This window comes from Tyto alba, unplaced genomic scaffold, assembly GCF_018691265.1.
Source record: "Tyto alba isolate M040663 unplaced genomic scaffold, T.alba_DEE_v4.0 Super-Scaffold_40, whole genome shotgun sequence".
NCBI lineage: Eukaryota > Metazoa > Chordata > Aves > Strigiformes > Tytonidae > Tyto > Tyto alba.
In genome coordinates this window covers 101,757-113,811 of record NW_024881316.1, presented here as the reverse complement: position 1 = coordinate 113,811, position 12,055 = coordinate 101,757, and the positions used below count along the sequence as shown (strand labels likewise).

At 40.4% G+C, this 12,055-nt stretch overlaps 2 protein-coding genes across 6 annotated transcripts in view; one reads left to right on the top strand and one right to left on the bottom strand.

Moving 5' to 3' along the window:
* Positions 1-7,384, top strand: part of CDC40 (cell division cycle 40) — a 42,969-nt gene extending 35,585 nt beyond the window's left edge. For both annotated transcript variants that reach the window (XM_042802893.1, XM_042802892.1), the window contains 3 exons: positions 3,610-3,686; positions 5,877-6,021; positions 6,916-7,384. In XM_042802893.1, coding sequence (XP_042658827.1) covers positions 3,610-3,686; positions 5,877-6,021; positions 6,916-7,093 — 400 coding nt within the window. In that variant the 3' untranslated portion in view covers positions 7,094-7,384. The remainder of the gene's footprint in view (positions 1-3,609; positions 3,687-5,876; positions 6,022-6,915) is intronic.
* Positions 3,896-12,055, bottom strand: part of METTL24 (methyltransferase like 24) — a 74,378-nt gene continuing 66,218 nt past the window's right edge. For 2 of the 4 annotated variants that reach the window (XR_006166367.1, XM_042802896.1), the window contains one exon: positions 3,896-5,279. Coding sequence is in view for 2 of the 4 variants with exons in the window: in XM_042802896.1 (XP_042658830.1) it covers positions 5,272-5,279 (8 nt within the window). In the remaining 2 variants the exon portion in view is untranslated. Of the gene's footprint in view, positions 5,280-6,027; positions 6,927-12,055 lie in introns of those variants that run through there. The other 2 variants (XR_006166368.1, XM_042802895.1) reach the window with 2 other exon arrangements.

Below are 12,055 nucleotides of genomic sequence, written 5' to 3'. Positions count from 1 at the left end.
CTAGACATGTAATGCTGTCGCTGTGTGTCACTCCAAGAGAGCCTCTGTTCAGTACTTCATAATTAGACCCATGCATTTACTGAGCTCCTTAAGGAAAAATCTTCGCAATATCATATCAGCTAAGGAATGGCTCCTCTCTGGTGAGTGGGAGGATGACTTCACTTGCACAAATCTGTTATTGCCTTGAGATTGGATTGCCCTTGTTTTGTGAGCTTTGTGTTGATGGCTGAAATAAATAGCAAAGTGGGTGGGTTTAGTCACTCTGTGGGGAGAAGCAGGAAAGGCAAAAAGGTTCTGGCATGGGAACATCACAACCTGATTGTTCCAGTAGCAGAAGTTGTTTCCTCCTGAAGAAAAAATATGTACTGAGCTTGCTGTACGCGGAAGAAAGAGCTCCCTTGTTCAAATAATAGGGAACTCAACTGTAGGCAATATTCTGTAATACAGTCATCAGGGATTTTTTTTTGTTTTATAAAAAGCAAACGTAATGCTGTCTTCCTGGGCATAACTTGAAAAGCTTCCTCTACAACCTGCCATCATATAGGTTAATTGGTCTGTAGGCATATTTCTATAATTTCAAGATCCAGATTTTTACAGTGCATTAAAACTAAGTTAATATATTCACCACAGAAGCTTTTGGAGCTTGAAAACTTCTGTGGCAAATTATTTCATGCTGCACTTCGAATAACTATTTGCAACTTAGGGTGATTTTGTTCCGGCACTTTTTGGCACTTTTCTTCATATGCTTTTCAGCACAATATTTCTTCAGTAACCTACAGAAACAAAGCAGAAGTAATTATGACCCGAGTATGGCCTTAAAAGCCAGTAATTAAAGCTGGTCTAATTGCTTAGCTTCAATTGTCTAGAGGAATTTTGTAGTATGTTTTGTAAACACTTTGACTTGGCCAGAGCTGGTAATGGGATGCCCTGTCAGACTTCATCACAGCGAGGAACTTCTCTTCTGAGAATCTAAATCTCCTTTCCCCAAGAGTTCATCCTGTGCATAGCCTGCACTGTGCTGTACGCTGAATTGCACTTGGCTGATTGCTGAAAGTTCATCCTGCAAGTATAGCCCAGACTCCTGCAGATTAAATGGTTTCTTTAGGAATCTTAGTGGGAGTACTTTAAAATGTGTCTGCTTTTGCATTTCATGTGATTGTATTGTTACAGCAGGGATATTAAAGTTGGCATGGGTATCATATTTTGTGTTCGTTCTTCTAGAAATGCAAAACGTTGTTTTGTCTTTGCTTTGTATGCATCTGGTCCTACTTGGGTGAACAGTGACATGATTTGGGCAATTGACCTTGGAAGCTTTTATTTCCTTTTACTTTCAAGTCGGCTAGCAAAGCAAGAACCGTACAATGGTAGCTTGGATGTTATCCAGACAGGCTTAGGCTTCTCATCTAAAAACTATACCACTCAGCAGGCCTTTTCTCTCCATCGTTCCTGGTAAAGATGCTGTAGTCTCCTGAGAGAGCTCTTCATGATGTGTAGATCCCAAAATTGGGTTGGGTTTGGTTTTGGTTTGTTTGGTTGGTTTTTTTTTCCCTTCTTTCTTTAAAAGGATTTTTCTCTCCTGCTTGGGGAAGAAGTTGTATTAGAACCTCAGAGTATCACATTTCTAAATCTTGGCTAGTAAATACTACTTTTGATATTTAAAACTTGTCAGCCTTTGAAATGCTATGAAGTAGGAAAGGACTTGAAGATCTTTGAATTTTAAAATTTGAACAAACAATATATCACATGAGTTTTGAGGTCGGGCAACCATGACAGCATCTTTCTTGGTAATTTTTTTTAAAGTTTTTTTTAAGGGAGCAGTCTGAAATTACTTAGCAATTTGACTGGAAGCAAATGTGAAACATAGATGTATCTAATTATTCTGCCCAATAGTTTAATGCAGCGTATCCTGCAGCTGTCTGTGTGTCTGGTAGGCTGCAGCATAAAGCAGAGCTGTCTTGAATAAATTCCAGTAGGTGAGCCTGCCTTCATTTGTAAAAGGAGAGAAGGCAGGACAGCCTGTGCTGCATTTAAATTTTTCACTGCAGTACAATTTGGCGTTGGAGATGCATCTTCTGTGATGAGACTTTTTTAAATGGGGCTTCCAGTGAGATTGCTTTTACGTGACGTTGTGGACTCTAGGTGACTGGTGGGCTGAGGGAGTGTTAGATGGTGGGAGCTGGTCAGGATCTGGCCTTATTACAGCGATGACCTAGTTGCAGGTGGGGTTTGAAGCTGTTTGAGAATTGATGGAAAAGGGTAGGACAGGGCACAGGGGGCTGCACTTCCTATGCTGTCATGTTGGTCAGCCTCAGATATTGTGGACTTTTTGTTATTCCTTTACAGATTTACTGTCCAACAGTAGCCTTAGGTCTGCCTGTTTGGAAACCAGTTGTCCATGGGCATGGTCTTATCCACAGTGTGTATTAAGTGGGTTGCCCTACTTATTCTGAGGGGTAAATGATTTTAACTTTTAACTCACGGGAGCATTTGTGTTGCTTCCTAACAATAGAGAGTGTTCTTACCCTGCTGCCCATGTGCACATTGCTTAACACAAGATGATAGAAATCACTTACTCCACAATAAAATAGCATGGAAATTACTTTGCTAATGTTGACCATGTTGCCATCCAGCAAGGCTCGATCAGCTAGTACAAGGCAGCCACCCACGGTCACTGCTCTGATAGTGTCCCAGCTGCCCTTCTACTGTGTGAATTAGACAATGAGGTCATAACCATCCCCTTTGTATTAATTAATGTTGCTACAGAGCATTTTGCTTGTGTTTTCTGCTGAATACATTAATCAAATCTATTTTTCTGATGGAGATTTCTTTTGCTTAATGAGAAAGACATGCATGCCTTACTTTTTTCACCAGTCTCCTAGTGTAGGGTGTGAGGAATACTGTGAATATGCATGGACCATTAGTAATTCAATTTACATAGTCAAAACCAAATGACAGTTCTGCAGAATAAGGATTAGACTGTATTTATTTTTTCCCTAGGCCTTTGTACAGGACAGTGTTCTGTTCTTAAGATACACTGGCACAGTACTCTGCAGTTGAGACCGGGGAGTTCACAGTTCAGTTCAGCTGTGAACATTTAGGATTGGTTGGCATCCCATTTGGGGAGATCAGGAGGAAGCGGGCATTGTCAGAGAGATGAGAGAGATTCCTGTTTTCAAAAAATAAAAAAAAAAAAGGGGGGGAGAAACATTCTAGTTAAAACTCAAGTCAGTAAGACATTCCAATAGAATACATGCATATATCAGTCTATTCTTGCTACTTGCATAAGAATTTGTAGGAGTTGCAGTTAAACTGAAGGCAATAGATTATCCTTGTGTTTTACTCTTTAACTATTGGAATTATGATTCTACTTTAGACTCTGGGTCATTTCACTGGTGTAAATTCACTCTATCAGTGGTTATCCTGTCGATGGCTTCACAGCTGGAGCTCTCTAGGTGGGCTGTCATAATATTTTTGAGCTTTTGCACATTCTTCCTTTGGACACCACCATATGTTCTCCATGGGGCAGTGGCTGAGTAAACCAGCTGACTGGAGGCAGCCCTTTGGAACATCTCCATGTCTTCATAAAACACATACTTCTTCCTTTTGCAGGGACATTCCTGTAGACTTCAAGTACATAGCTGAGCCAAGTATGCATTCGATGCCAGCCGTGACTTTGTCTCCAAATGGTAGGTAGCTTTAGTGCCTTCTTAGACCTAGTTTATGTAGGCGTGTCTGACTGATTATATCTCTGTAATGTTGCCGTGTTGCATCCCCCTGTCACCCCACACCACTCCCCCTCACCCCTGAAATCACTATGTGCATTTATTCCAAGACTGGACTGGATCCTGTTCTGATTTAGCAGTCTTAAGAAGAACAAGTATGTCAAAATCAGGGGTTATATCAGGATAACTGTATTAAATTAAATCCAGACAGGGCAAAAGGACTTTTTCTTTTCACAGAGTTATGATGTGATTTTCGCTGTATTTAAAATATTAAGAGAAACAATGGTGGGAACTGACAGTGGCTGCAAAGTACTAAGCAAGTTCAGCAGTCCTTGTAGTGCCACCTTTAAAGCAAAAACCGGTGTTGTACATGATTCTGTTAATGCTGTTCCTTTCTGTTCTGAATATAGCCCACATAAGTCTTGCATAAGAGAAATCCCAAATTATTTCAGTGTTTCTGTATGTTAATGTTTCACTGGTGTTTATGTTCTTCAGTAAGAGTCAAACTGAAGGATATAAAGGTTTAGTGCTTCCAGTAATCACTGAAAATCCTTCTAACAGGACAAAATCTCTGTTATCTGGTTTGGCCAATATTAAATAGCTTTAGTGTCAACATTATTGAAGTGTTGCCAGATTTACAGTTAACAGTCCCATTATGCTCAGTAGTGGCTGATCAACTTGTTGCACAGCTAACGTTTTTGGCCAGCTATCAGCATCAAATTGTATTTGGTTTGCATTGTAAATATTTTATTCTTAACAGTAGAAGTGGGTTTCTAATATAAAAAGGAAGATTCTGGAGAAAGAGGTAACTGCATTTAAAAATGTTAGTTTCCCAAGCTGGCCTTTTTCAACCCCGGTTTCTGAAGTTCCACAACTTGATGAATTCTGATCCAGTTTTTCAGTTCATCTCATACTTCCACATTGAAATACTGGATTTCTCATTCTTTTTCCAGTTCTGGCTAGCCAATATTTGAGTATTTGATTACTGAGATGAGACAGGAAATGATGTTAGGAATGAAATAGTTATCTTTTCAGCTCAAGATATCACCTGTCACATTAATTAACATTGTCTTGACCTGCAGTAGTCCAGTATTGCACAAAACAAGTTCTTTCTGCATAGTTACACTACAGATTGTGCCAGACACATCATGCATCATTTGGGAGTTAAATGAGTCCTTTAAAGAAAAGTAAATTGAAATTTTTACAGATGTGGAACTTTTCTGCTTAGAGGCACTGATTTATGAATGTCATCAATTAAATTTTTCCTCCTGAGCAATGCAGGAAACAGACCTTTTAAAAAGTAGAAGAGGAGAATAACATGCTTGGGGTACACACTTGATTTGATTTATGGGAGGCTGAAAAAAAATCCTCAGATTCCAAGCTAGTAGCTGGAAGTGTGATCAGATTTACAGTCAAGTCAGCACATTTTATGTTATCGCAGTTTGCGTAAAACACTGTAAAGGCAGTGACGATATGCAGAGTTCAGGCAGAAGTCTCTGTTCGATGGTGTCCTGTAGCACATCATCTTCACTGGATTCTCAGGCAGGAGTTAATGTACTGCCAACACACAAAATGAGTTAGAGTTAAGATTAGAAAAGCCTGAGGTTTTTTTTTTTCTTTGACTGAAGTATCTTTATTAAATTGCATTCCATTAGGGCAGAGAATACGTAAGGATTTTCAAACTCCTGAGTCTACCTTAGACCTGTTTTTCCCATAAGGAAAATAAGAGGTGACCATCTTAGAGTACCCACAAAACAGGTAATCAAATAGATTGCAGCTAGGTGGGATTTTTTCCTCTCATCTGAATTACCTGATTATGCACACTAGGAAGCTTACTCAGTAGCTGTAAAACTTAGCAGTAAATCAGTGGGGTTGATGCAGCACACAGTTGTAATGGCTAGAGCTTTTCTAGAGTCCTGAATACTTTTTGTAGGAATAGGCTCCCCAAATCCTGTCAAACACAAGGTTTTGCCTCTTGGCAGTTGTACCAGACAGAAGTAATATCAGCTGCTACCTAGAACCCCGTTACATAGTGAAAACCTGGATTAAGATAGTGCAAGAGAAGTTACAAAAAAATCTCTTAAAACATTCCAGTTAAGTCTGTTTATTCAAATGCAGCACTCTGATACCACCGTTTGTTTATTGCACTCACAGGGAAATGGTTGGCTTGCCAGTCGATGGATAACCAAATTCTGATTTTTGGAGCTCAGAACAGATTCAGATTAAACAAAAAGAAAATTTTCAAAGGTCACATGGTAGCTGGCTACGCTTGTCAAGTGGATTTTTCACCTGACATGAGGTAAGTTTTTGTGGAAATGAGCTTCATCTTAAGACTTGCTGGCACAGACACTAAATTTCTTTTTGAGTCCTCTGCAACATTCATTGATGCACAGCCATCCTGTTAACTCAGCATCAGACAGAGAACTAAACAGCATAACAGAAAGTTTACCCTTGTCATTTGATAGGACTAAGTTATACTCAGTGGTTGCTCTGAGCAACATTAAGAAAACAGGCCATGTAATCCAGATTCCCCATTCTGCAAAGATGATTTAAGTTGCTGTTAAACCATCCGGAGCCTCCCCTTGTTTTGCCCAGCTCTGGTGCAGCACAGGAGGCTTCTGCTTCTGACTCGTATCTGGCTTTTCGCACATGGTCTGCAGCACAGGGTTCATTCTCACAGTATGCACTTGCCTAGAGTCCCTGGGATTCTGACTTGCCCAGTTTTTCCAGTTTGCAGGTCCGGTGTAGGTATCCTCATTTATTGTTCAGAAAACCACCTTTCTCATCCTATTTGCTTAGAAATATGCCCATACATTTACCACTGTATGTACATAAGATATTCATTACTATAAACACTGGAGAATAACCTCAGCAAAACTGGAGAAAAAACTGGGAAGTGTCTATAAATTTCAGATAAACTTATGGCACTTTCTCTTTTGCTGTTGTATTCTCCTTAGTTCCAGTAACACAGTGTATGGTATAATCACATTGCTTAGCACATTTACCTCGCAGTTGATGAATCACCTTCTGCAGACTTGCGCGCTTTAAAGCACAGCATGAATGCTAATTCTTTGGTAGGTATGTTTGCAGACTGTCAGACAGGGTGAAGCTCTTTTCTGTTGCTCAATGTAGTATTACAATGCAAGCAGTCTTCACACACGATACAGCTTTTATTTTAATCCTCTTAATGTAGCTACGTGATATCTGGAGATGCAGATGGAAAACTTAACATCTGGGACTGGAAGACAACAAAACTCTACAGCAGATTAAAAGCACATGATAAAGTCTGTATCGGTGCAGTGTGGCATCCACACGAAACATCAAAAGTCATTACATGCGGCTGGGATGGTCTTATTAAACTGTGGGACTAAAGAGGCTGCTGCGGAGATCTGAAGATTTAAGTCCTGCATACATCTGAGATTAGAGTGAATTCTGCTGCAAGGATGGGTAGGCATTTGTAATACTGCAGTTCTCAACTAGCTGTACATGTGCACCAAAAAATGGGAAATCTTCAGAAGACACAGCTGAAAGGCTGTAGTTCTAAATACGACCTCTGGGTATGAGAAGCTGAGGTCATCTGGAGCATGCAGAATCACGTGCTAGTGTGTCATGTCACTGTTTGTGCAAAACACTTTTGTAAAATAAAATAATTTTAAGAAAAACTGTTTTTGTGGTTCTGGCTGACAGAGATGTGGGGAGTTAAAGGAAAAAAAACAGCAATTGTGTGGCTCTTCCTAAGAAGAAATCTTTGATATCTACTCCAGTAGAACTGGAAAAAGAGGCGCTTGTTTGGTTTGGGGTGGTATTTTGTTGTCCTCAAAATACTAGTACCTTTACAGAACACAAACCCACTTGTTAAGATATGTTAATTCATAGGAGAAATGAAGAACTAATCAGAAGCTGGCAGTTGTCACATAAACTGAATCAACTGAAGACTGTATTCATAAACTTTTGGTTTCTGTCTGTATTTAACAATATCATCGTGCTGATCACTGAGTTTCATCTTTGCAAGAAGTCCTCAATTTCAAGATTTTGCTTGTAATGGTTGTGTGTTAAGTTCTGTGTTTTTTTTTTTTCTCTTCCCATATGCTGTTACTTTCCAACAAGCATGACATATTAAAAAAAAGTGAATGTCTCTTGTTCACTTTGGAATACATTGTATTATAAACCCCATAAAGGTTTTGACAGGTTAATGTATATACATGTCACGCTCTTTTCTCTTTAAAGAACTTATTTTTAATAAATCTTTTTATAAAAAGTCTGTTTATCTTAATTCTTCTATCTAGCAGTGTCCCTATAAAACATTTCTTACCATTTGGTATTTTAATTTGCAGTTATACCAGTGTTTAGATAAACTCATTCTCTTGCACTGTTTGTGCAAGTTGGATGCAGGAGAAAAAAAATCCTTTCAACTACCTATCTGCTCTTTTATTGAGCACATAATGGAGACAAAAACATATAATGAATTTATCCCATGGATCAGTCTTTAATTACAGTTTTGAATTACACTACATTGTTTATAATAAATCCAATCACTGCTCATCAGTTATAAACCATATCAAAGTAGTAATCACCTTAATTGACAGCAGGATAGAAGATAAGGCGCTGCTGTAGATGAGATGAAAAGAATCTGAAATTGTGTAGAGGGAAGGAAAGGGGTTGGTGGTTTTGTGGGGTTTCTTGTTGGGTTTGGTCTTGTTAATAAAATAACTAATTCTGTTCTTTCAGAGAGCACTTGCTGAAGTTAGGCCTTTGTGAGTGCACGTGGAGCTTACGCATTTTTAGGTCAACTCTCTAAAGCTGAACTGGAAGTCTTTCCACTGTCCATTCATGCCACTGTGTAACTGCATCAACTTTCCATGTTTCTGTTTATCTTCCCATCTGTGTAGCCTTGTGTACCTGAAAAACCCCACACTCCCTTCTCCCAGGCTCTGTTCTGGTGGTACCTGGGTAGTGCCTAGCTTTGGACCTGTGCAGATACACAGGTAGGAAATGGAAGAGCCTGGGGAGAGAGAGAGGGAAGAGATGGTCTGGCCTGGCCTGAGGACGATTCCCTCTGTGGGCAGGGGGGAGGCTGCTCCTGTGTCTCAGCTCCTGGGTGTACGGGTGGGCGCGAGATGCTGCCCTGTCACAGGGGGTGAATTTACAACGTGGTTCTTGGGAAACTTGACTCCTGAGCTGGGAGTTGAGCTCTGGTGCGCACTGTGCCCCGGGTGCTGCTTCGGTATAAAGTGGGCTGAAATAATTTAGAACAGTTTTCTTCAAGTACATTTTCTAAGTGGATATGTGGCAGCGTGCCCTGACCATTAGCAGCTTATAAATACGGAATTGGGGAGGAGAGGAGGAATAGAGCAGATAGGTACAAAAGCTTCTCACCGAAATGTGTATTAGCTTCCCTACCAGAAACATACCTCCCAAATGCTTAAAAGCCTTTAAATCATAATACACAAAATATCTGGCTCTGTAGTTGGTACTGTGTTTTCCCATGTGTCACCAGGCAGGTAAAAAAATAAATATGTATATTTCATATATATATATATATATATATATATGCACACAAAGTATAAAAATAAGTTTATTAACTTTAGTAGTAATATGCTGAGTGTTGGCTTTGGGAACAAAAGTGAGAAATGTTGACTGAATGAATTTTGCTGGAGTTGGTGAATTGGGATTAAATGTTTGCAACAAGCTGAGAATCAAAATTCCCCCAGAAACTTTCAGATAAAATCCTTTGTCCCTTGCACTGTTGGTCACCGTGTTAATCTTTTGTGGAATTTCTCACATTTGCATTGAAGCCTGAAGGGGGAATTTTTATGAGGATAATTCCCTCTTGTCAGCTTGAGAGTTGCAGACTCCAAAACTCACGTTGTCAGCTAGTTTGCTGTGCACAAGGACAGACGGCGCGTGTCTGTGCGGTGCGAGCCTGGACTTGTCTTTTCAGCAGCCACCTGGGAAAAGCTTTCTTGCTGAGCTAATTAACTCGAATCATGTCCTCCTCTTATCTTTCCAATTTCATGTTTAGCCAGAAATTGGTCTGTTACAAATGCTAGTCAGAGCAAGTCTAGACTGAGGACCCCTAGGCTGAACTGAGCGTGTGAGCAGACAGAGCCAGGGAAAATTCAGGGTTGGGAGGAAAGGGGAAGAGCATGTTTTGAGTTCCCCCAATTCGTTCTCCCCTGATATTAGGTGGAGAATGCAACAGTGATTCAAGCTGAAAGGAGCTTTTGGGGAGGGCTGGAGGGAAGCATGTCACGCTGCCGGGAAGGAATAGACACAAGCTGGAGTGCAGGGCTGCTGTTGAAGCATCATAATTCTGTTCCTCTTGATCCTGCATCTGTAACTTTCAGAAATTATGTGCTAATATGTTGCCACTTTTATTAATACCAATTACTTTTACGGTGGAAGTTTTACAGATAATTATCTATCTCCATTGTTCTTGGAGTTCTGCCTGGGAAACTTGATGGTTCCTTAGGCCTTGTGCCATCTTTTTCTTGGACTTTTTTCATATGCGAGAGGAGGAAATGACCCACATATTCTCACGCAACTTGCTGGTAAGAAGGCTGTCTTTCTTGAAGCAGATGGTCTTGGCATCTGTCTTGCTCAGAGTTTGTAACTGTCGCCAGTAAGATGGAGCTGCTCAGTCTTTGTCCTCATTACAGGGAACAAATATCTAAATTACTGTACATCCAGAAAAGTCCAAGATTGCCTTGTCGAAAGCCAATATTTAGCAACAGGCAGGTGCTCAGTATAACTTTTAACACTGTGGTCTTTAAAGGTTGATTTAAACAGTGAGCCTTGCAGCTCTGAGCCCTGAACCACAGTGCACTTTCCTTCTTTCTACCAGCTGGTCATTACAAAACCCTGCTCCCGTTTGCTGGCAAGACTCCATATGACAAGCAGCCTGCGTGAGGGGGAACATGCAGAGAGCAGCCAAGGGAGGGGAGTTTTGCTTGGAAGACTAAACAGTTGAACCTATACACCAGAGAAATCAGTTGCCAGGGAGGTTGTTCATCTGGAGACTACTTAAGGACTTGCTACCGGAGGTTGATTTCACTACCATACACTCAAAATTTAAGTCATCTTGCACTAAATTACATCTTTTCTGTCAAGCTTGCTGATTGTGATAAATAATAGAAGAATTTTGCTTTCGCTAAAAGTAATTAAACAATTACTTTTATTGAATTAGGTTAAAGCTATTATTAGTACAATGATACAAATTTTAAGAAAAGTAAAATAATTTACTAGTGGGAAAAGAGAAGGGGGGGTGGATTGATCAGAGGAAACACCAACCCAACAGCCCCCCCTTTTTCCTTTGGGATGCTCACCAGATGGTCCATATCACAGGGCGGTGACTCCTTTGCAATGGAATGAGAAAGAACAGGATGGGCCATCCCTGGTACCTCTTGTCCTTGAGATAAGAGAGGAACTGAAACCACTGAGCCAGAAAGACAGAGGAGCTGAAAATTAGCCCAGACCTGAAGGACAAGGTGTACGTGACCACAGGACTGAGTTTGTGCAGAAATAAGGGTCAACGAGCGAACACAGTGAAGAAGACTACGAGCCTTCATCTGCAGCCCCCTGCCCACGACCCCCAGGGAGCACTGCGCAAGCGCGACGGGAGGAATTTGGGGTGGGGGGATATGTTCATGATTTCTTGGAACTAATTGTAATATTCCCTCCCTATCCTTGGAGTAGTGATGCATATGTGTTAGAGTAGATGAATATGTAACCATTTATACAATAAAAGGGAGCCCCTTTGGCTCCAGGGCGTGCCATTGCGCCCAGCGCTGTATTCTTTGCTCCACTGACTTTGTCCCCAATAAAATTTTTATATACGTGGGCTTGTTTCTCACACTGATAAAAAAAAAAAAAATAAAAAAAATACAAAAAGCATACACCATGACTGTCGTGCAGCACTCAGAGAAAACTGCTTGTAGCAGGGTTATGTTTACAGAAGCTCATTGCAGAGTTTGAAGCTTTTACAAACAAGTTGCAATGACTTTCAACAGGACCTCTAAATTCGCCAGGTACACTGTAAGTTTGACCTCAGACTTGCTTGTTATCTTATATGATAGAACATTTAAAATGTGTTAAATACTAAAGCACTGAGCCTTCCTGACTCCTTCCAACCTGCTGTGCTTCATGCCACTGGGAGACTGCTAAAATGAAATGTTACTGCAGATGCATTAGGTTTGTCATTCAGAATAAGAGGTTCTCATTAGACCTTGGGTTTTTCTGGTTAGTCTGAAAGATGTCAAGACTAACTGAACCTGCTTCTCTGATTTGGGAAAGGAAGGCCACAACTCAAATCCTTTAGGGAGTCATTTCTGTAA